General features: G+C 42.6%; 1 protein-coding gene across 1 annotated transcript; it reads left to right on the forward strand.

Moving 5' to 3' along the window:
• Window positions 1-750: 750 nt before the first annotated feature.
• cetn3 (centrin 3) lies at window positions 751-4,259 on the forward strand. Its single transcript, XM_029768968.1, has 5 exons — window positions 751-923; window positions 2,531-2,666; window positions 2,786-2,900; window positions 3,025-3,216; window positions 3,340-4,259. Exons 1-5 carry the CDS (start codon window positions 907-909, stop codon window positions 3,381-3,383), a joined length of 504 nt encoding a protein of 167 aa, XP_029624828.1. The 5' UTR covers window positions 751-906; the 3' UTR covers window positions 3,384-4,259.
• Window positions 4,260-22,953: the final 18,694 nt, after the last annotated feature.

The following is a 22,953-nucleotide window of genomic DNA, read 5'->3' on the forward strand; positions in this document are numbered from 1 at the left end:
ACTGTACATGTAGTTCAATAACCAAAATAGATGTTTTCAAACTCAAGGTGTCATATCATAGGTGACAGCCCATTCTTTCTGCAGACATCTTTGATTCTTAATTCAGAGCATATATTTAACAGAGTTTTTGGAAAACTGAGAGAAACATAATTCTGTTGCAAAACTTTACATCCTCATCCTCACTTTAAGTAAATGTGTTTTTGTAAAATGTTCAGTAGACATTGTTAAAAGTAGTCATTGTGCATATGGACCTGTGTGGTAAGTTTAACTTTGCAATCAATGTTTTTTGTTGGCATACATTTTAAGGTGAAAAACCAGTCAGAGCTTTATCATGTTACCATGGAATTGCCCTGCGACTACTACTACTACTACTACATACTGCTACCCAGGGTCATATATGTATATATATTGTAATTACATGGCTCTGCTGTAATATCAACATTTAATTATATTTCTAACTAAAAAGTACAAATTCTCAGGTAAATGGGCATGTGGTGGTACACATTATTTTGCTAATGAAAAGGAAGTCTGATCCTGATTACACAGGAGTCATCTGTTGTCTTTTTAATGTAGGCAGGCCGACCAGTCCTCCTGCTTCACTTGGGTCTGAGGATTTTCCATCACTGTTCTCTGCATTTCTCTTGTCAATAGACATACAGCGCCTTATACTGGGCGGAGAGTGCAGCAAGCGCTACAGGACATTTCTTCATGTAGGAAAATGCGCAGCAACTCTAGATTTCATCTGACAAATCAGAAGCGATTTTGTAGCCGAGCACTGATCCAACAACCAATGGGAAACAGCGAAACAGGCGCGGATTAACGGATTTGTTACAAGGTGCTTTGTTGTGATTTTGGTAGCTGCTTTCAAATAACCAGCTGAACACGTTTAGGACTACAACTTGAAGGATGAGTCTGTCTTTAAGGTATTTAGTTTATAATTGTAGCAAAGTGTTTAAATGATTGAATGACTAACGTTACCTAGCAAGAACTGTGAAACAAACTGGCGCTAGCTAGCTTCCTTGTTGCAAGTTGGTTAGCTCAGCTACTGTAGCTAGCGAGGTAGATATGTTTGATAGTAGGCAATTGTTGAATTAGCTAGTTAGGCCATAGATAATTCGCTAGCTATCTACTGTCCAAAGTTAACCATCTGTGTCAGTGTGTTAAACCTTAGCAACTGTCTATGAAGTGTGTCTGTAGTCAACAGCTGTGTTCGAATAACCGTACTAACATACTGTATACTAAACACTAGTTAATTTTAGTATACTGTAAACGCACGGTATCCTTTCAGTTGAGCGTACTAGCTCTTCGCCCGTCTACCGGAAGTTGGTGCTGTTGCTATGCAACCTCTTGCTAGCTAGTTAACGTAACAAATTACTAGTTAGACATTTTTTCGACTTCTGGTGTGTTCTTAAATTCTATCTGGAGTGCCAGAGTGCGCTTGTAAATTCAGAGCGTGTCGCTCTCGGAGCTCGGGCATAGAGTTGATTTGAGCGTTCTGACCTTTCAACGGCAGTCAAGCTAACGCTGGCTAGCTACTTCCAGACACAAATGAGACAACTCTGACCATTTTACAAGCCCTGTTAGAAATGGATAGGCAGTTGTCATGTTATCCAGAGTGTTGGTGACTAACTGCTGCTGGCAACAATTGAATTAGCTTTTTTTTGCCGACGTTTACTGACACCTGCCATGCGCTCTGGTATACTCAGAAGAGAGTGCTCTTAAATCGGAGTAGGTAGCCAGAGCGAAATCACCAGAATTCCATTGAACGCACGATTATACCACTTAGCTGAGAATGATGGGAATAATCAATTCAATAAACGTTGGGTAGTTAGTTAGCCTATAGTTAATATACTGGAAGTTTAATGTGTAAGTAGCCAACTAACGTTAAGACCGGTACATACTGCTGTAATGATATGCTATGTGGTTTGTAAGGACAGTGTAGCTAACAAATTGTCAGTCAACATAAATTGTAAGGTAACTTATTTGAAAAGGTATTACATTTGTCATAATTAGTTAAAGCAATGAGTTTGTATCTGCTCTCGTTGTTCTTCGGCTGCATATTTTCCAACATTTTTATTTTCCTCAAATCTGGAAATGATGTGAAGCCACGCCCACTTCCTGAAGAATTGTATTAAGGGCCCTAAAGTACAGAAATAGTGTCCTCTGCGTGTATACTTCATATTTTGACGAATTTAGTATGCATTCGGGGAGTTCTGGCATACTAACTATATCCATACCAATAAGCATACTATATACTCAATTCATGTCACAAATAGTACGGTTAGTGCTGTTAGTATGAATATTCGAACACAGCCTACTTCAGAGACATAAGCTATGTGAGAATAACAATTGCATGCTCCTCGTGTCCTCTCGCCTCTTTCTCAAAACCCATAGGAAGAAATAATCTGAGGTCCCGCCCCTCTGACTTTCTCTTCAAATGGGTTTTGAGTAGGAGTTGAGGACACCAGGAGTATGCAATTGAGAAAAGGTCTTGGTGTTTAATTTGACACCACCTGACAATGATGTTCAGGACTGAGCTGGCAGTGGATAAAACCAAGCGGAAGAAGCGGAGAGCGCTGACTGAGGAACAGAAGCATGAAATCAAAGAGGCTTTTGAGCTGTTTGACACAGACAAAGACAAAGAGATAGACTACCACGAACTCAAGGTAAACCTCTAACTACAATTACCTTATCATTACTAGGATTCTGTTGTCTCCTTTTGCGGTCTAATCTTCACTCATACTCTGCCATATCTCTTTCAATTCTCTCACTTTCTCACTCACAGGTGGCGATGAGAGCTATGGGTTTTGAGGTGAAGAAAGTAGATATACTGAAGATACTAAAAGATTACGACAGAGAGGGAAATGGCAAAATAACATTTGAGGACTTTAATGAAGTTGGTATGTTTCCTGCTTTTTTTGCGTGTGTTTGACCCTGTACAGTATGTGTTATGGCTGCTCTTCGTGTGTGTAACCCTGTGTCTGTTTACCCATGTGCGTGTTTACCCATGTGCGTGTGTCTCAGTGACAGACCGTATGCTGGAGAGGGACCCAAAGGAGGAGATCCTGAAGGCCTTTAAGCTGTTTGATGATGACGACTCCGGGAGGATCAGCCTGAGGAACCTGAGACGTGTGGCCAGAGAGCTAGGAGAGAACATCACGGATGAGGAACTACGCAGCATGATCGACGAGTTCGACACAGACGGAGACGGAGAGAGTGAGCACACACACACAAATGCATAGAGCAGACACGCACACATTCAAAGTGGGAATAGCCACCAACTTAAAAATGTCATACTGACTTTCAACGTTCAAACTAAGTTCTCTCTCTCTCTCCCAGTCAACCAGGAGGATTTTGTATCCATAATGACTGGAGACTCCTGATTGAAGGGCTGCTGCTCTGGAGGCTTGGCTAGGAGGCTGAGGCTATAGATTCACTGTGGGATGGATAGGTCCCCCAGGTCACTGAGGGACTGCTAAATAGGTTACCTTGTCTCATTTCCTTTATCTACACTGACCGACCAGAACTGACCAGGGGAAGTAGAGGAGAGGAGGTAAGGAAGCCACTGTAGAGTACTGCGACTCAAAATCTCCCAAATAGCACTGCTGTCGCTCTTGTTCTTTTCTTTGTTGAAACATCTTGTGTGTTTTTACAATATGTCTGGTGCAAATACAACCAAATATTGTATGTTCTTTTATTTTAGTAGAATTTCTTTTCAAAATTTGAATAGATGCACTTGCTGCGCTGTGTATCCATACCGTACAGAAAACTGTACAGATTACATAACAGGTCATATCTCTGAAACATTCCTTGTAAACTTCAATGTTTTCAATAGTATTTCTGGATGGCGGTTTTAAATACAAACTGGCTTGACCGACCACATTTTGTAGTTTAGTAGACCATTTTTATTTAATTATTTCTTTTTTCTTTTTAATGTTATTTATTTTACATAATAAACACAATTGACTGACTTCTGCTCTTGGATTGGTATGTCTGGTATGGAACCTCTTGACAAAATGGGTGCAGACCAAGGTTATTATAGTTTTATTAGTTTTAGTTTTTATTTCTATTAGTATTTTTTTTAAATTTGAAATTCTGTTTATTTTCAGACTTGATTTACTAGTTTTTATTCAGTTTTAGTTTTAAAGACATTTATATTTAGTTTTTAGTGTTCTAACAATGTGATTGGTCAATAATTGAACACATTTAGGGTGTGTTGTATGGTTTTCAGCTTTTAATACATTAATTGCAAGAACTGACCCATGTGTCTGAGTAATCATTACACATGAATTGTGTTGTTCAACAGCGTATGTTCTAAGAGTGTAGAGACAGAAAGTAGCCTATGCATGGGAGGCTAGGAGCCATGTATGTGTTGCAGACCTGCCAACCGGCACACATTTTCTGTACCATGTACGCAATTGCAGGTCAAAGTACGCCGGTAGAAAGAAAAAAAAACAACCCTAAAATATGCAAAAGGCTTCTAGTTCAAGGCACATTTAGGTGGTGGGACGAAGCCTTACAAAAGGTGAAGTTGATCCCCGTTGATGGAGGAGCTGATTACTGTTTTGTATATGACAGTAAAACATTCTTATGATCACTATAACATTTGTTGGCATCTTCAATTCTTGCACATTGTTCTCGTAAATACAGTACCAGTCAAGTTTGGATACACCTACTCATTCAAGGGTTTTTCTTTATTTTTACTATTTTTCTACATTGTAGAATAATAGTGAAGACATCAGAACTATAAAATAACACACATGGAATCAGGTAGTAAGCAAAAAAAGTGTTAAACAAATCAAAATATATTTGAGATTCTTCAAAATAGCCACCCTTTGCCTTGATGACAGCTTTGTACACTCTTGGCATTCTCTCAACCAGCTTCAAGGTAGTCCCCTAGAATGCATTTCAATTAAAAGGTGTGCCTTCTTAATCAGTTGTGATAAGGTAGGGGTGGTATACAGGAGATCAGGTCCATATTATGGCAAGAACAGCTCCAATAAGCAAAGGGAATTGACAGTCCATTACTTTTAAGGCATCAAGATCAGTCAATCTGGAAAATGTCAAGAACTTTCAAGTTTCTTCAAGTGCAGTTGCAAAAACCATAGAGGTATGATGACAACTGGCTCTGACAGCTCCAGACTTCCTCTGTGGAGATGCGAGAACCTTACAGAAGGAAACGTATCTCTACAGCACTCCACCAATCAGGCTTCTCTGGTCTGATGAAACCAAGATTGGCATTCAGGCCAAAGAGTTCAATCTTCATGTCTGGAGAAAACCTGTCACCATCCCTACGGTGAAGCATGGTGGTGGCAGCATCATGCTGTGGGGTTGTTTTTCAGCAGCAGGGATTGAGGGACTAGTCAGGATCAAGGAAAAGATGAACGGAGCAAGGTACAGAGATCCTTGACGAAAACCTGCTCCAGAGTGCTTAGGACCTCCAGACTGGGGCGACGGTTCACCTTCCAAATGGACAACGACCCTAAGCAAACAGCGAAGACGACGCAGGAGTGGCGTTGGGACAAGTCTCTGAATGTCCTTGAGTAACCCAGCTAAAGCCCGGACTTGAACCCAATCGAACATCTCTGGAGAGACCTGAAAATAGCTGTGCAGCGACCCTCCCCATACAACCTGACAGAGCTTGAGAGGATCTGCAGAGAAGAATGGGAGAAACTTTCCAAATACAGGTGTGCCAAGCTTGTAGCGTCATACACAAGAAGACTCAAGGCTGTAAACGCTGCCAAAGGTGCTTCAACAAAGTACTGAGTAAAGGGTCTGAATACTTATGTAAATGTGATATTTCAGTGTTTTATATTTTTATAAATGTGCAAAAATGTCACTTTGTTTCGTCATTATATGGTAGTGTGTGTAGATTGAGGAAAAAACTGAATTTAATCCATTTTAGAATAAGGCTGTAAGGTAACTGTGGAAAAGCTCAAGGGGTCTGTTTACTTTCCAAATGCACTGTATATCAGTAAACTCATAACTTAAGCGTCACAACTTCTATTGGATCAAATAAACATCACGTAGCAAATAAGACATTACATTTTTTTGTTGATCAAATTCAACACAATCTACATATTTTGTACACAAAGAAAATCAATTACGGGTCAACATCTAAATATTGCTCCCAGCGTTGATCAAAGCTCAGAGCACTATTTTTGATCTGACTGAAAAATATTTGCGCTTGCCTCTGCGAACGAGTGGAATCACGAACAGTGGCTTGTTATCCCCCGGATTTGTCTTTTGCAGCACATTCACCCCTATCTCAAACGGCTAACTCCGCCCTCTCGCGCCAGAGGCCGAAGGCCTGAGACGAACTACCCAGCACGCATTCGGCTCTGCTGACAGAGTGTTTGCGAGATGCCAGACAAAAGGCAATTTTTAAACCTTTTGTGACTCCTGCCATGTCTATAGACATCCTCCAAACAAACAACAACTGACTAGGATAATGCGTGTGTTACTGGTAAATAGTCGCTTATAGATACTGTATGTCAGTCAGGTGGCTAGCTGCCGGCAGAGTTCTATTGCAGTAAAGTTGACCTTTAAACTGAGCCTACCTCAGCAGGAGCTAAAAATACACTGAGTAGGCTACTTAGAAAGACTGTGGCGCTCAGTGGTGAGGGCAGGCTGCAATGCATGCAGGAGGAAGCGGAGGAGTTGGAGAGGAAGCAAGCAGAGAGCGGGCATGCATGGAAATAAATCTCTTTATAGAATTTCATGCCGTAGCAAAATGTTAAGGTTCCCAAACTTTGGGTCGGGGGCCCATGTGGGGTCCCCTGAGAAAAGTGGTACTAATCTTATCGAAAAAGTTAGGAACTTAAGAAAGATATGTTTCAATATGATCATCTTCCGTATAGGCCTTACATTAATCTGAAATAAAAATGCAAACAATACAGTTGAACCGATATCACGTTTTCGTGTCATCGTTGATGCTACGTGTCAGTGTGAATCATCTCATATTTTCCCACTTTCGGGGTATATTGTTACAATTGTATAGCTAATAGGCTATCTGTTTGTAGATCAGCTGAGGTGAATGAACTTAAAGCAGCCAAAGTGATAATGGCGAGGGCTATTTTTTTTCTGTTTTTTACTGTTCTCCAAATGGCATTTAAAAAAATATATATTGTATAGAAATGCAGTAAAGTAACTTCAACTACCCCCACCCCCTTCCGGACTTCACTAAAACTCTAACCCTGGTTACGGCCCTGGTGTCATTACGACAAAGGTAGTTAGCTACAGCGTTTAGTCAACTAAGCGAGAGCACTTTCTTGCCTGCTCATGATTTGATCTCCGCAGTGGTAGTAAGCGCGAGTGCATTGACGAGCAAAGAAACATGTGCAGTGTTGCAGTAGTTCAGTGATCGTCGCTGCATGGATGGAAACCGACATGGCACAGAGAGCTGCTCTGCTAATAACCGTCCTTCACAGACGGTTATTGTATACGGTTTTAAAGATTAGTCGGCCTATGTTAATCAGTTCTTGATCTGTCCCCTTGATATAGCTGTGTGTCAACAGTAGGCTGCTGATGATGTGATAATAGTCAGTTCACCAATGATGAGGCATGTTGAATGAATGGTAGTTTAGTAGTCAGACCTAACTTGATGGATTAGTTCAGGGACGGAGAAACAAGCTCATATAGGCCTAAGTTCGTTGTTGTCCCCCACGATGAAATCAGGGAGGGGACTGTTGATCTCTTCGTACGCTAATCACCTGCGATATCTGACAGCACTAGCTGACTGAACTTGGGCGAATGATACATCTTGCCATAGATATCCAGCATTTGACTAAATTACTCTGGAAAAAATGATGCTACTCTTCTGTCACCTAATGACCGATCTGCGTGAACACTGATATGTGGCGTCTATGGACAAAGGTCTCAACGCAATATTTTCTAAACTAGTACATAACAAAACGTGGCCGCTATTGACCATAAACATTCAGGTGGACATGGCCTGGCACATCGATGCATATAAGTAAGTCAAGGATATTCGTATAGTAACACAATTTGGTACACGTTGCAAACAGTTTCAAGACTCAACATATGTGAGAACATTCATATTGACCACATGGTGGCCCTATAACGGGCACATGTTTATCTCTTTGATCTGTTTGACTCTGTGATGAAATTTGGCACATATGCTCAGGGATATGAGTCTACTATTTTGACGAAACTTGGGTGAATGATGCGTCTTGCATCATTCGTGGGGGACTACATGTTTACTGTTCCCTTGTTTCATATTCCTAATATCCTACAGCAAGCTAGGCTACTACTACTACATTGTATGCAGTAATTCAATTATTTACAATTTTCTCCCTTAACAAAATTATATTACATTTTCACTAGACTATCCACATAATTAGAATAATCATTACACTTAAATTTAACCTAAAAAAAAATGTGAAAGTGACATTGAGACGACCTGAATTTCATTTAGGAGACTTCTCTGTTGGTTACATTGTTTGATATAATTTAAGACTCTAGGTTTTGGGAAATAGCGGTGAAAATTTGAACAATTGTTACCTGGAGGTAAATGAGAGAGAGTAAAGCTTTTTCAAGTTCAGTTAGGGGAAGGGTTTAGTATTTCTTAATTTAGTCCGGGGGAGGGTCATGTAATCAGTATTTGTCAGCATTGTGGAATTTAAGTATTGAATTCGGGAATCGTTTCGAATGGTCATCCAACTCGGAATACAAACTCGGAAACTCCGGCATCTTGCTTTCTGATCACTGACGTCATGATTAGACCTTCGAGTTTCCAGTTGTCTTCAAAGCACCAAAAAGAAAACTCTGGTTCATCACAACAAGCATGCTGTCACACAACTATGCAAGGACCACAACTCATGAAAAAAGTTATCTTCAAAATAATGTAAGGGTTTCTTTGTAGTCTCTGTCTGAAGAAAGTCAAGAAAAGTTCAATGGAAAAAAGTAAATGGATTAAGTCGCGTGTTGAAGTTGCTATCGAGTGGGGAGGACTAGGCTATTCCCTGCAGTATTATTACTAATCATTTATCATTAGCTCTTGGAGTCCCAGGAAAAGCTAGACTAGGCCTACAATAGCTTGTTGTACACTTATTTTGAGTATTTTATTTACTACCAGAGCCTGCTCTTGCTTGCTGAACGTAAAATACAAAAACCAAAAGAACTGGAGCGTATTCATTATGTCAATTCTTTTGCAAAACGTTTCTTAACCAGAATCAAACGGAACAAAACGGTGAGGGACCTACCTGAAGTTGTCCAATAGAAACTCTCTTTTTGCTTTGTTTTGTTATAAATGGTGTCAGTAATGAATAGGCCCCTGGCTGGGAATTGGGAAGGAGGGAGAGAGGAAGAAGGAGAGAGAAAAGGAGAGAGGGAGCGAGATTGATCAAAATATACCATATGAGTATCCTGCTAATGTACCTTTCTGGACCTTGTAAACTGTCTAGAATAGACCCATAACTGATCCAAATGGTTGCATAATCAAGCCTAGCTTGTATGGTACTCCCTGTATATAGCTTCATTCTTGTATTTTATTTTATTCCTCGTGTTGCTATTTTGCGTTACTGTTTTGTGTTACTGCGTGGTTGCCAAGGGCTCATAAGCAAGCATTTCACAGTAAAGACACCAGTTGTATTTGGCACGTGACAGAACATTTGATGCAGTTATTTCGGCATGAAACATTCTAAACAGGATGTTTAAGTGGTCTTGCTCTTCACTGTAATCAGAGGGATAATATCAATATTATGCATGCCAGTCTCTTGGCCATAAGTAAAGGAGAGACTGACTGCATCACATTTTGTTTTTTGAAGACGCATTAATGTGTTGAAAATTCCAAATTGTTTGCACAGTCAATTTACACACAGCACTGACACACAGACTTAACCCGCCAGCCATGTGTGATGTTTTAAATGTATGTAGTGCTGTCCTTAAGCTGTTCTTGTCTATTAATGTTCCTTTTCATGTCATTTTTTTGTGTGGACCCCAGGAAGACTAGCTGCTGCAATCGCTACAGCTAATGGGGATCCTAATAAAACAATTTTAAAAAATTGCCTACATCCCAGCCCTAGCAAAATAATTGTGTATTCACCTGATAACAGTAATACATTCCTCATTGTACTGCGTTGCAACCAAGGTAGAATATTGTTGTTGTCTAAAAATGGAGGCCTATAGGACTGTTTTACTAGCACCGACTGGAATATGTTCCGGGATTCTTCCGATGGCATTGAGGAGTACACCACATCAGTCATTGGCTTCATCAATAAGTGCATCGATGACGTCGTCCCCACAGTGACCGTACGTACATACCCCAACCAGAAGCCATGGATTACAGGCAACATCCGCATTGAGCTAAAGGCTAGAGCTGCCGCTTTCAAGGAACGGGATTCTAACCCGGAAGCTTATAAGAAATCCCGCTATGTCCTCCGGCGAACCATCAAACAGGCAAAGCCTCAATACAGGACTAAGATTGAATCGTACTACACAGACTCTGACGCTCGTCGGATGTGGCAGGGCTCGCAAACCATTACAGACTACAAAGGGAAGCACAGCTGAGAGCTGCCCAGTGACGCGAGCCTATCAGACGAGCTAAACTACTTCTATGCTCGCTTCGAGGCAAATGACACTGAAACATGCATGAGAGCACCAGCTGTTCCGGAAAACTGTGTGATCACGGTCTCCGCAGCCGATGTGAGAAAGACTTTTTTAAACAGGTCAACATTCACAAAGCTGCAGGGCCAGACGGATTACCAGAACGTGTACTGCGAGCATGCACTGACCAACTGGCAAGTGTCTTCACTGACATTTTCAATCTCTCCCTGTCAGTCTGTAATGCCAACATGTTTTAAGCAGACCACCATAGTGCCTGTGCCAAAGAACACGAAGGTAACCTGCCTAAATGACTACCAACCCGTAGCACTCACGTCTGTAGCAATGAAGTGCTTTGAAAGGCTGGTCATGGCTCACATCAACACCATTATCCCAGCAACCCTAGACCCACTCCAATTTGCGTACCACCCAACAGATCCATAGATGATGCAATCTCTATTGCACTCCACACTGCCCTTTCCCACCTGGACAAAAGGAACACCTATGTGAGAATGCTATTCATTGACTACAGCTCAGTGTTCAACACCATAGTGCCCTCAAAGCTCATCAATAAGCTAAGGACCCTGGGACTAAACACCTCCCTCTGCAACTGGATCCTGGACTTCCTGACGGGCCACCCCCAGGTGGTAAGGGTAGGTAACAGCACATCCGCCACGCTGATCCTCAACACAGGGGCCCCTCGGGTGCGTGCTCAGTCCCCACCTGTACTCCCTGTTCACTATGACTGCACGGTCAGGCACGACTCCAACACCATCATTAAGTTTGCTAATGACACAACATTGGTAGGCCTGATCACCGAAAATGACGAGACCGCCTATAGGGAGGTTAGAGACCTGGCCGTGTGTTGCCAGGACAACAACCTCTCCCTCAACGCGATCAAGACAATGGAGATGATAGTGGACTGCAGGAAAAAGAGGACATAGCACATTCTCATCGACGGGGCTGTAGTGGAGCAGGTTGAGAGTTTCAAGTTCCTTGGTCCAAGCACACCAAGACAGTCGTGAAGAGGGCACGACAAAACCTATTCCCCCTCAGGAGACTGAAAATAATTGGTATGTGTCCTCAGATCCTCCTAAAGGTTCTACAGCTGCACCATCGAGAGCAGCCTGACTGGTTGCATCATTGCCTGGTATGGCAACTGCTCGGCCTCTGACCGCAAGGTACTACAGAGGGTAGTGCGAACGGCCCAGTACATCACTAGGGCCAAGCTCCCTGCCATCCAGGACCTCTATACCAGGCGGTGTCAGAGGAAGGCCCTTAAAATTGTCAGACTTCAGCCGCCCTAGTCATAGACTGTTCTCTCTGCTACCGCACAGCAAGCAGTACCGGAGCCTAAATCTAGGTCCAAGAGGCTTCTAAACAGCTTCTACCCAACTATTGTGAATTTTTTTAATTGATTTATTAATATTTTTACATTCTGATTTTCAGGGGGTGCTGCAGTTTCCTCAGCAGCGCTACTTCCTGTGGCTATGGCTGAAGCACTGAATGGTCTGTGTTACCACCTTATTAATAGGTCTACAGTGCATAGGATGTGTTGATCAGTTGACTGACAGGTGTAGGCTACTGTAGAACGATAAACCTTTCTCTTGTGTGGATGCTTGCCACCATTTTGACAGGTTTTTCAAAAAGGCAAAATGCCTGAGGGGGAAGTTGACTGAACAGGTTTCTTAATTATTTTATTTCAGTTTTTGAAAGTTTTTTTCTGATTTGCTTTCGTTTACTATAATAACCTTGGTGCAGACTTCACAATGATGCAACGACTAAGACACTGCATCTCGGTGCAAGAGGCGTCACTGCAGTACCTGGTTCGAATCCAGGCTGCATCACATCTGGCCGTGATTGGGAGTCCCTTAGGGCGGTGCAAAATTGGCCCAGCGTCGTCTGGGTTTGGCTGGGGTAGGCCGTCATTGTAAATAAAAATATTTTCTTAACTGACTTGCCTAGTTAAATAAAGGTTAAATGTACAAAAACAATGGTTTGGTCTATCTGTCAGTGTGACTGTCTGCTGTTCTGCCTTTTAACCATTAGAGGGAAGTGTTGTATATCTCAAACACTTACATTGGACCAGAGATTGACATATGAGTTACAACACCACACCCAGCCTCAGGGATGGCTAACTGGAAATTCCTTTGGTCTCTACTGAGTTAGGTAAATAAGCTTTTAGCTTTCTTGCAGCTTATTTGGGGAACAACCCTCAACATGTTCTTAAATGTGATGTTTTGGTGCCTCTAAGGCAATTCAGAAAGCTGACTGAGTACCTTTTTACTTATGAATGTGTTTTTATTTTGAAGACAGTGTTTTTCTTTCTGCTTGCATTTTGTATTTATATTGATGTGTGTATTTTCTGTAATGTCTGGCAGTCAGGGCTCATCTGTAAAATATACATTGGTCTCAGTAGGACTACCTGATAAAATAAAGGTTAAATAGAAAGAATTGGACTTCTCACACTCGACAGCTTTGTGTTTATGGTAAGTGAGGCCAGAACCACTGTAACACCATATATCATACCTGTTATGTAAAGATGAGTTATAATAATAAACCTGAACTTGAAAGGAAGCCATGTTAGAGAACTGATACACAGTAAAGAAGTCAGTGGCGTTTAAGATGATGGGGCGTTGTTCATTAGCATGGCCTTATTTCTGTTACAGCATATTGGATGACTTTCATTCATATTCCAGGCTACTACATGATGCTCAAATTGTCCATATACCCATCATGAGGTTGCTACAACCTAGCCTATGAATGAAAGTTTACAAACCTTTTCCAAGCCAAACCATATCATAACCGCTACACACAGCCCACATCGTTGTCACCATATTCACTAAAGTAATGTCTTAATCAACATAGCTAATAGAACTAACGTGTTAGTAAACCCGCTACAATCATTCAGTAGCGTTACAGTGTGCAGTCCACATTTCACTTGAATGCATTCAGTTGTACAACTGACTAGGTATCCCCCTTTCCGTTTCCAGTCAGTAAGCAGTTAAGCGCTAGTGCAACAGGGTTGGTTATGTTTCCACTTGTTTCCACTTCAAGAAAGGTGTATTTAATGTTCAAGCATTCTTATTGGTTGGTTCAATTTCGATGACAATAATGCGTGTTGTTATTGGCCCCACTTGCAGATAGGGCGTGATCGCGAACATCAGGTCTCCCCAGTATGAAAATGTGATGCAAGGGGTAGGTCACGTTCTGAATACTATTTTCTATTTTACAATGTGTACAAGTGTGCTGTACAGTTCTGATTTATACATGTGTGGGTATATGGTACCTGTTAGGGATTGAGGGGCTTTCTGGGATGTGCTCTGGTATATGATTGCTGTATATAAGTGTGTTAGCTAGCATGCACCAATGTAATGGTCACATAAGCTCACTGCTAACACAGTTGTTTTCATGCTACAGATTTTACCATCGATAGCCATCAACATCATTAAGCCCTGCACAACTAATGTGCTGTTTCCTATTTAACAACAGGTATTTACACATATTTTGTATTGTATTTTTGTATTTTGTTTATGCCCAGTATGAACATGTGATGCAAGGGATTTTACCATCGACAGCCATCAACATCATTAAGCCCTGCACAACTAACGTGATTTATTTGGACAAAACACAATGCAAGGAGAGTACGATTAACATCTGTTACACTGGTGCCGTGACCCGGATCAACAGCATCAATGTAACAGTTTAGCTTCCGTCCCGCTCCTCGCCCCTACCTGGGCTCGAACCAGGGACCCTCTGCACACATCAACAACTGCCTCCCATGAAGCATCGTTAATCATCGCTCCACAAAAGCCATGGCCCTTGCAGAGCAAGGGGAACAACTACTTCAAGGCCTCAGAGCAAATAACGTCACCGATTGAAACGCTATTAGTGCGCACCCTGCTAACTAGTTAGCCATTTCACATCGGTTACACTTACACCGGCAGTCCCCAGTGGCAATAAATTAGTTAAACCAAAAGCTTACCTTGACTTGGAAGAGTTCTAGTGTTGCATTGGATAGTCATAGCCAGCTAGCTAACATAGCATACCTCTGTTTGAGCAGGGTGTTTGAGTAGGCTAAACTAGCTAGCTGCATTTGCTAGCTAAGTAAGTGAAACTGAAAAATAAACACTATCTCTCTCTTGCTTCTCCTACATTTTGGAAGAAAATGATTTGTTCAAAACAGTTCAACTATTGTTTTTCTCTCTTTGAGTCAACGACTCACCACATTTTATGCACTTCAGTGTTAGCTAGCTGTAGCTTATGCTTTCAGTACTAGATTAATTCTCTGGTCCTTTGGGTGGACAACATGTCAGTTCATGCTGCAAGAGCTCTGATAGGTTGGAGGACGTCCTCCGGAAGTTGTCATAATTACTGTGTACATCTATGGAAGGGGGTGAGAACCATGATCCTCCTATGTTTTGTATTGAAGTCCATGTACCCAGAGGAGGATGGAAGCTAGCTGCCCTTCGGCCACACCATGGTGCTACCATACAGAGTGCTGTTGAGGCTACTGTAAAGCTTAATTGCAAAATAGTGTTTTAATCAATTATTTGGTGACGTGATTATATTTAGTTCAGTTTATCTAAAAAGTACAACTTCGTAAACATTTTAAAAATATATTGTTTTATGAAATTCACTGAGGATGATGGTCCTCCCCTTCTTCCTGTGAGGAGCCTCCACTGAAAGAAGTTCACAATAACGGGCCAGACATTTGTTGGTGGGGTGGGGGCTGCAGAAATGTGCTTTGGCTGGGCCTGGCTCCCCACCCATGCCTATGCCCCTGCACAATAAATACATTATACTGAGAGTTCAAATCAACTCAGCCTGACACCACAATGCTTCCTCATATTTTGGTTTCAGCCAAAACTCCAGGCAGGCTGAGCTAGATGAAGAGTTTGTGTGATTTACTTTTGGTTTCAGTCCCATAGTTAGTCTCAGTTTGCTTAGGTAATAAACCCAGCCAATCAGATGATGACAGGGTAGACGATTCTGGGAGTTTCCTCCCTGTAATTGGAGGGTTTAAGGTTTCTAAAGCCAGTGGTGTGTGTGTGTGTGTTTGTCTGTGTAACCCACAGGGGGGAGATGGCGAGGCTGTAACTGGGGAGTTGCTGGGGTAGTTTATTTCTGGAGTCTTTGTGTGTGTGTGTGTGTGTGCTGCTGAGTGACTCTGTCCGGACAGTTTGCCCTTACCCAACAGCTGAGCATGTGCCAATGCAGGGGGGCATTTAACGCTCATCCCACTCCCCCCCCCCCCCCCCCACCCCCACCCCCCGACCCCTAAAACTACCCCCTCACTCCTTTGTCCTGCTGGTAATCATCAGAGTTGATGAGAACTCTAAAAATATGTCATATTGTCCCTCTGCTCTACCCCGTGACTGGCAGTTACACTGTTACTGACTGTGAGAATGGACCCAGCCAGAACCTTGGGTTGTGGTTATGATTTTACTGTGCTTTAGTTGAATGCACGGATCGTAAGTTGCTCTGGACAAGAGTGGCTGCTAAATGACTAATACACTCGCTGCTGCGCAGGGATTTCTTATTTTATTTTTTATTTCACCTTTATTTAACCAGGTAGGCTAGTTGAGAACAGGTTCTCATTTACAACTGCGACCTGGCATCTATACCAGATACCTTTATGGTGATGACAGACAATCAACAGGGGTGGTTAGGGTGACTATCCCCCTATTCTCATCCTATCTCCCCTCCCTCACATGCCCCTCAGCACCCTGTGGACTGGGAAAGCCTTTAGCTACAGGTATATCCCATCACCACGGCTGTAAAGTGTAATTGGTGATAGACTGTACTCTCTATAGCACAATATCACCTTGTTCTCATTCCCCCCAATTACTGAGGCATTTGCTTGACTTTTTAGAGAGCAAAAACCCACGTCTCTTTAAAACAGACAAATTGCCCTGTTTGTGTTTTGTTCTAACGAGAAGTGATGCTCATGTCCGTGATGTGGCTTAAAACCTTGTTTCCATGGTAACATGGGTCAGAGTTCGACACCTGTCAGTCATTAGGTGGGCTGTGCTGGCCATGTGACAACACTTAACCTCTGACATCTGGGAACTGTTTACGGTCACTCCCCTGCCCTCGGGCCAGCGTCAGGATAGGTCAGACAGCTTGACCTGTGGCTCTCCTTATGCTGTTGGACTGGGAGGCTGATGGATCAGTGTGAATGCATGGTACTAGCCTGGACTTCCCCTTCCTCTAGTCTTAGGTGTCAGAGCGACACACACACACATGGAAACTTGATATGCAAGAGGAATTCATTAAAAGCTTATACCTTTTTTTATTCATTCAGTCAAATGTTATTTTACAGCCCGGTTTAAGCTGGTACTTTTGTATTTACATGTCAAATCTCTAGAAACGTTCTGGTATTTACCTAGAACAATTTCAACACAATTGGTACTTACCTGGTACCAAGTGGCACATACAGTAGTGAAGCTGGACTTGTGTCAATTAATCTAAAAGAAACCAAAGCCTATTTATTATGCAAATATTAGGTCATTACTGTTTTAAAAATCTAAGTAACTATTGGTGGACTGTAAAATGAACCACCCATTCATTCATATAATGACACGTGGCTGTAGCAAGCTGCATATCAGCACAACTACAGGAATGTACAGGTGAGAACCATGACCCCTGGCGTGACCCGGCAGGAGGATGGCCAGGATTCCACTATGAGATGGAGAATACCCCAAATTCTGCAGTAGAATACCGGTACCCAGAGTTCCACCTTAGAATGACCAGAATTTAGCTGGCTCAAAACTAGCTAGTCAACGTTTTTGTACGATATTTCCCAGATATAAGCCAAGTTCTGGAATCTCCATCGAAAGTGTTTTATTCCAGGAATAGGTTTCTAATCTTTGTCCTGGAAAATGGCCCGTATAGCCCAAGCCTATAGCCTTGTCATGTGTTTCCACCTGTCGTGGCCTTGATGGCTGTTGTTCCAGTCAGTTGTTATGACTGACCCAGCCTGACCCAGGATAGAGCTAACAACACTTCAAAGGTGCCCCGCTCATTGTTGAGATGCCCTCCTGCACTTAGACGTGTGTTTGGTGTGTGTGTCCTTGCTTGATTGCATGAATTGAGCTGTACTTATAAGTATGGGTTTTTCAAGCTATTTTCTAAACACCATTGACTGGAAGAGACGCAAGCAGCTGGTGAAACACACATACACATAGATGTAGCATGGACTGTCAGCTATGCGAGGCAGCTTGGTAAGGGTAGATTAGTTTCCACTCGCTCATGGCTTTCACAGTAACACTATCTTCTGGGGAGTGGAGCCTCAGCCCTACCCCACATCATCTCATATCTGGACCAAAGCCCCAGTCCCAGCCCAACCCAAACACGTAGCACAGGGCTCTCTGCTGGTCCCAGCCCAACCCTACAGGGCCCCACAGCCTAGCCCAACACAACTCTAGCCCATAATCCCTGTGCCAGACCAGCTGCATTCTCCAGTGAACCAAAACATATGTAGTTAGTTGCCATTGTCTCAGTAACTGGCATTTTCAACTTTTACTGCTTGTACACTGCTGGAAGGATAATGGCATGTACAGACAGTGATATTCTTCACTGATTAATCCATTACAAGCACTACTGATCTCTGTGGCCATTGGTCATGCCCCCCACAGAAGAGGGTAAAGAGGGGGTATGGAAGACAGGAAACAGCAGGAGAGGAGAGAGATTTTACTAAACACTGCCAGTAAACCTACAACATTGCTACACCACAGGTTTTTACAGTTATAGTTTGTTTGACCATTTCATTCATAACTAAAACAACACGGCCCATTGAATAGCCACACAAGGGTTTTCTATAGGAAAAGAACATGAAGTGCCATCCGGTCTGTGAAGGAGGCGTAACAATTTAGGGGAAACAACCGGAACGAGGCTTGAACCAGCAACTCTTTGGGAAACAAGTTTCCAGCCAAAAGCAACTGAGAGGGGACAGGGGGTACACACTTGTGTGTCAGTGCAGTGTGCACGTGTGTGTACTTGTGTATACGTGTGCATGTAGGTGGGAGAGGTGTGGGTGAAAGACAAATACGTAGTGTCAGTAGCAATAAGGCTTGTCTGAAGAGAACCAGATGTTTTGCAGAGAGCTCCAGAAAATATTATTACTGGATGAGAGACCAACTCCTTCCTCTCCTCTGCCCGCCCCTCACACAATAACACCCACACTCTCACCTCAGATATCCCTCTCGGTTCTCTAGTCTCTCTTCACCCTTCTCTATTATCTCCCTTCTCTTCTCTCCCTCTTTATTTCTCTCTGTCCCTCTCTTCACTTCCTGGAGGGTGGTGGATCACGGGCATCAGTCTATCAGGGGCCGTCTAGCAAGTGCACGCACTCACCTGCAAACAGCCACCCACACAAGTCTGTCAACTAACCTGTTAGAGTAATCAGATGTGTAAAGTACATAAGTAAAACTACTTTAAAGTACTACTTAAGTATTTTGGGGGGGTATCTTTCCTATTCATGTTTTTGACAACTTTTACTTCACTACATTCCTAAAGAAAATAATGTACTTTTTACTCCGTACATTTTCCCTGACACCCAAAAGTACTTTTGAATGGGTAGCAGGACATGAAAATGTTTCAATTCACACACTTATCAAGAGAACATCCCTGGTCATCCCTACTGCCTCTGATCTGGCGGACTCACTAAAACACACGTTTCGTTTGTAAATTATGTCTGAGTATTGGAGTGTGCCCCTGGCTATCCGTAAATAAAAAATAAAAAAATGGTTTGCTTAAGATAAGGAATTTAAAATCATTTTTACTTTTGATACTTAAGTATATTTTTTCAATGACATTTACTTTTGATACTTAAGTATATTTTTGCAATTACATTTACTTTTGATACTTAAGTATATTTAAAACCAAATACTTTTAGACTTTTACGCAAGTAGTATTTTACTGGGCGACTTTTACTTTGAGTCATTTTCTATGAAGGTATCTTAACTATACTCAAGTACGACAATTGGGTATTTTCCACCACTGAGAGTAATGGCCTGGATGTGTTGATGTTTTACTATAACAACAAACTGAACCTGAGCTGAACTCTCAGACTGACAGACTTCAGGACTGCTTAGATTAAGGCTCAAACTAATCATTCACCATGTCAGGACTGTACTGTATATGAGCTGTACAATATATGGTCAATTCCAGACTGTCTGTGTGTGTGTGTCTGGTGAATCTGTCAAGTCAGCAAGTAGTGGACAAGTAAAGTCAACAGTGTGGAGAAGCCATTAAACTTGTGAAGGTGTAACTTCCCATCAGCTATAGAGTAGGTTTATACCTGAGCTCTCATGCGTACAGAGATTCCCACAGCTGAGACCAGTGTGCTGCCCACTATTTGTTATCCTTGTGTTTGTGTGTGTTTGTTTGTGTATTATCCTTGGTCTTCAAGAACCCACTGTATCCTCACACTAACCCTATAGGAACTTTATAGGTGTATTGAGTAGCTTCATCTTCTCTCTCCTTTCCTTCATCTGTAGTGATCTGGCAGAAGTGGGCAGGTTAAAACTAAGCCTCAGCCTAGCAGATGCTCAGTGTGTGGAAATCCGGGCCATGTTCATAGGGTTGATCTCTCTCTCTCTCTCTGTGTCTGTCCGTCCGTCCGTTTGTCCATACGTCCGTCCATTCTGTGTTCCAACCCTCTTTCTCTGTAATGGGAAGAGCCATAGGCCTTTAGACCAGTAATCCTGGACTCTTATGCCAAGGCCTACAAAGGCCTGAGTGTCAGTGACACACACACACACAGGCAGCGTTAGCGACACCTCGCAGCTAAATATACCCAGAATGACAGAGACAGGTGACTAAACCTCGTCCTCAGACACCCAGCCAGAACGCACTGGGGAGGCCAGGGGCGTCATGCACCCCAAAATCTGAGGGGGCACAAAGTACGTGAGGATGGCTACGTTGAAAATGTTTGCATTTTTCAAACACCTGAACCTAGAGCCATAATCATTATGCTTAATTCTATGTAAAACGAAAAATGTTTATTTTTCTGCATGTCTAAGCGTACCTCTTGGGCTGTCTGTATCCTCCTTACTGGTGGATCTTTTTTTTAAAGAAACTAAATATGCTTCTCTGCATCTCCGCTCAAATCTGGGTAAAAGATCGAAAGGAATGTGAGTCTTATTCAGTGTGTTTATTAATTGCTTGCTTTTCTAAAGTCTACCAACCTTGCCAGCAGGCTTGCATGCTAAGATAGTTAGACAAACTAGCTACTAGCTTGAGTGATATTACGAAATGATCTCTTGGTAGCTAGTAATGAGATTAGGAGATTGGGAACCTACCTGGGCTAGCTAAAGCCAACTTCAAAAAAGGATTATAATAATGAATAGTGTGTATTATACACATGTTGGAATTGGACATTTTTGCATATCCCAACTCCCCTTGAGACACCCTCAGAAAGTGGGGTCGCGGACAGGGTCAGCCATTATCTACAGTGACCCTGGAACAATTTGGGTTAAGTGCCTTGCTCAAGGGCACATTGGCAGATTTCTCACCTTGTTGGCCCGGGTATTCAAACTAGTGACCTTTTGGTTATTGGCCCGACACTCTAACCGCTAGGCTACCTACTGCCCCAAATTTCTAGGTGGCTAGTAGAAAGTATTACAGGGAAACACATTTAAAAATATATAGATATATATTTTAAAAAAGGACAAATCTGAGGGGGCACGTGCCCCTTTGCCCACTATGGGCATGACGCCTCTGAGGGAGGTCACAGGGTGTGTGTGTGTCTGAGGGCGCTGCTGGGGGCTGGTTATGTCTCTTTCCTCTCAGTGTGCAGTTGGTAGCTTTGAGCCGAACACGGTCACCCAGGTCTCTGGGTTTTCTCCTCTAAGCCAGCTGGTCTGGCTTTATACCTTCTTCTAGTCCTCTTTTGCTCCTTTGTTCCATTTCATCCCTTCTTTTCTGAGCTAAAGGATAGAGTGATCTGACCCACAGCTGGAGCTGTAGGGAACCTTCCTGGGGAAGATAATACAAGCAGCACTGGTGAGTGTGTGTGTGTGTGTGTGTGTGTGTGTGTGTGTGTGTGTGTGTGTGTGTGTGTGTGTGTGTGTGTGTGTGTGTGTGTGTGTGTGTGTGTGTGTGTGTGTGTGTTCGCGTGTGCGTGACGCACAGCAAACTCTTACTGACTCATAGCTTTCAATTTAGTTTAGTTTTGGGCAGAAAGGAGTGTGTGCCACATGATCAAACAAGAGTTTGTGAGCGTCAGAGCGCATTTGAGAGTGTGTGCTGTCTATGGGAAAGTGTGTGAGCACACCGCAAATAAACACAAAAACATAAATGTCTTCTCTGGTGTTTTCTCATGGTAAAGTCAGCTAGTGGTAAAGGACTTGTAATGCCTCCCAAAGTCAAGCGTCTTTCACCTCTGTGTGTGGTGGGGTACTCCTGGTCTGCCTGTCTGTCTGTGTCTGCCTGTCCGACCATAGCGAGAAGCACAGCCACAGCTGCAGTAGTCAATCAGGACTGGCCCAGGATAGAGAGAGAGAGACAGAAAGATATGAAGTTAGAATTTGACCATGAAAAAAGACAAAAAGGTTGAAATTCACTCTTCTACTCCTATGCTGTACTTTTAGCAAGCTATATAGCTCAACATTCCATGGTGGTGTTAATATACTGTATTCAAGCAAGTCTACAATGTTTTGTGGATCTGTAACGGTTGGTCATTGGCCCTCCATCTTGGCTCTCCCTGCCCCTCCCCCATCACCTCTCTGTCTGGCCTATGATCTCTGACCTCTGACCCTTTGATACTTAAAGTTTGTTTCTAGGTTACTTCTAGCTTTATTCCTAATGACCTTGAACAAATGCATCTTGTTATAAAACTGGTCTTTCAGTCATAACCATGGCTCACAGTCTACTGTGTGATGCAGTACAGTAGGTTGACTGTATTTACCATAAGTAGCCTTTAGCTTGTGGTCTCCTGCGTCGCTACGGTCCCTTGCGTCCTAACAGTCTCTTGGTCATATTCGTATAGTTTGTTAAGTCACATCTCTGACAGACAGGGTTTGTGGTGTAGATTCGAGATGCCAAACTACTGTATTCAATTAAACTGCAAACAATTCCATAGCTAATATTAGTCACTGTCTGCCTGGCTATCACTGCTGTTCGTACTGAAATTCTGGAGTGAATCAGAGCTTAAAATATCTCTGGTGGTACTGCCCTAACACTGCCATACACTCTGGCCTCAGAACCAAGCACAGCTGTGTCTGAGGGAGCTACATGCCACATACACATGAGTGTTTGTGTGTGTGTCGATGAGGGAAGGGATGGAGGAGAGAATCAGGTTTTAACCTTTATTTAACCAGGCAAGTCAGTTAAGAACAAATTCTTATTTACAATGACGGCCTACAACGGCCAAGCCCGGACGAC

The sequence above is a fragment of the Salmo trutta genome, chromosome 12, assembly GCF_901001165.1.
Source record: "Salmo trutta chromosome 12, fSalTru1.1, whole genome shotgun sequence".
Taxonomy (NCBI): domain Eukaryota; kingdom Metazoa; phylum Chordata; class Actinopteri; order Salmoniformes; family Salmonidae; genus Salmo; species Salmo trutta.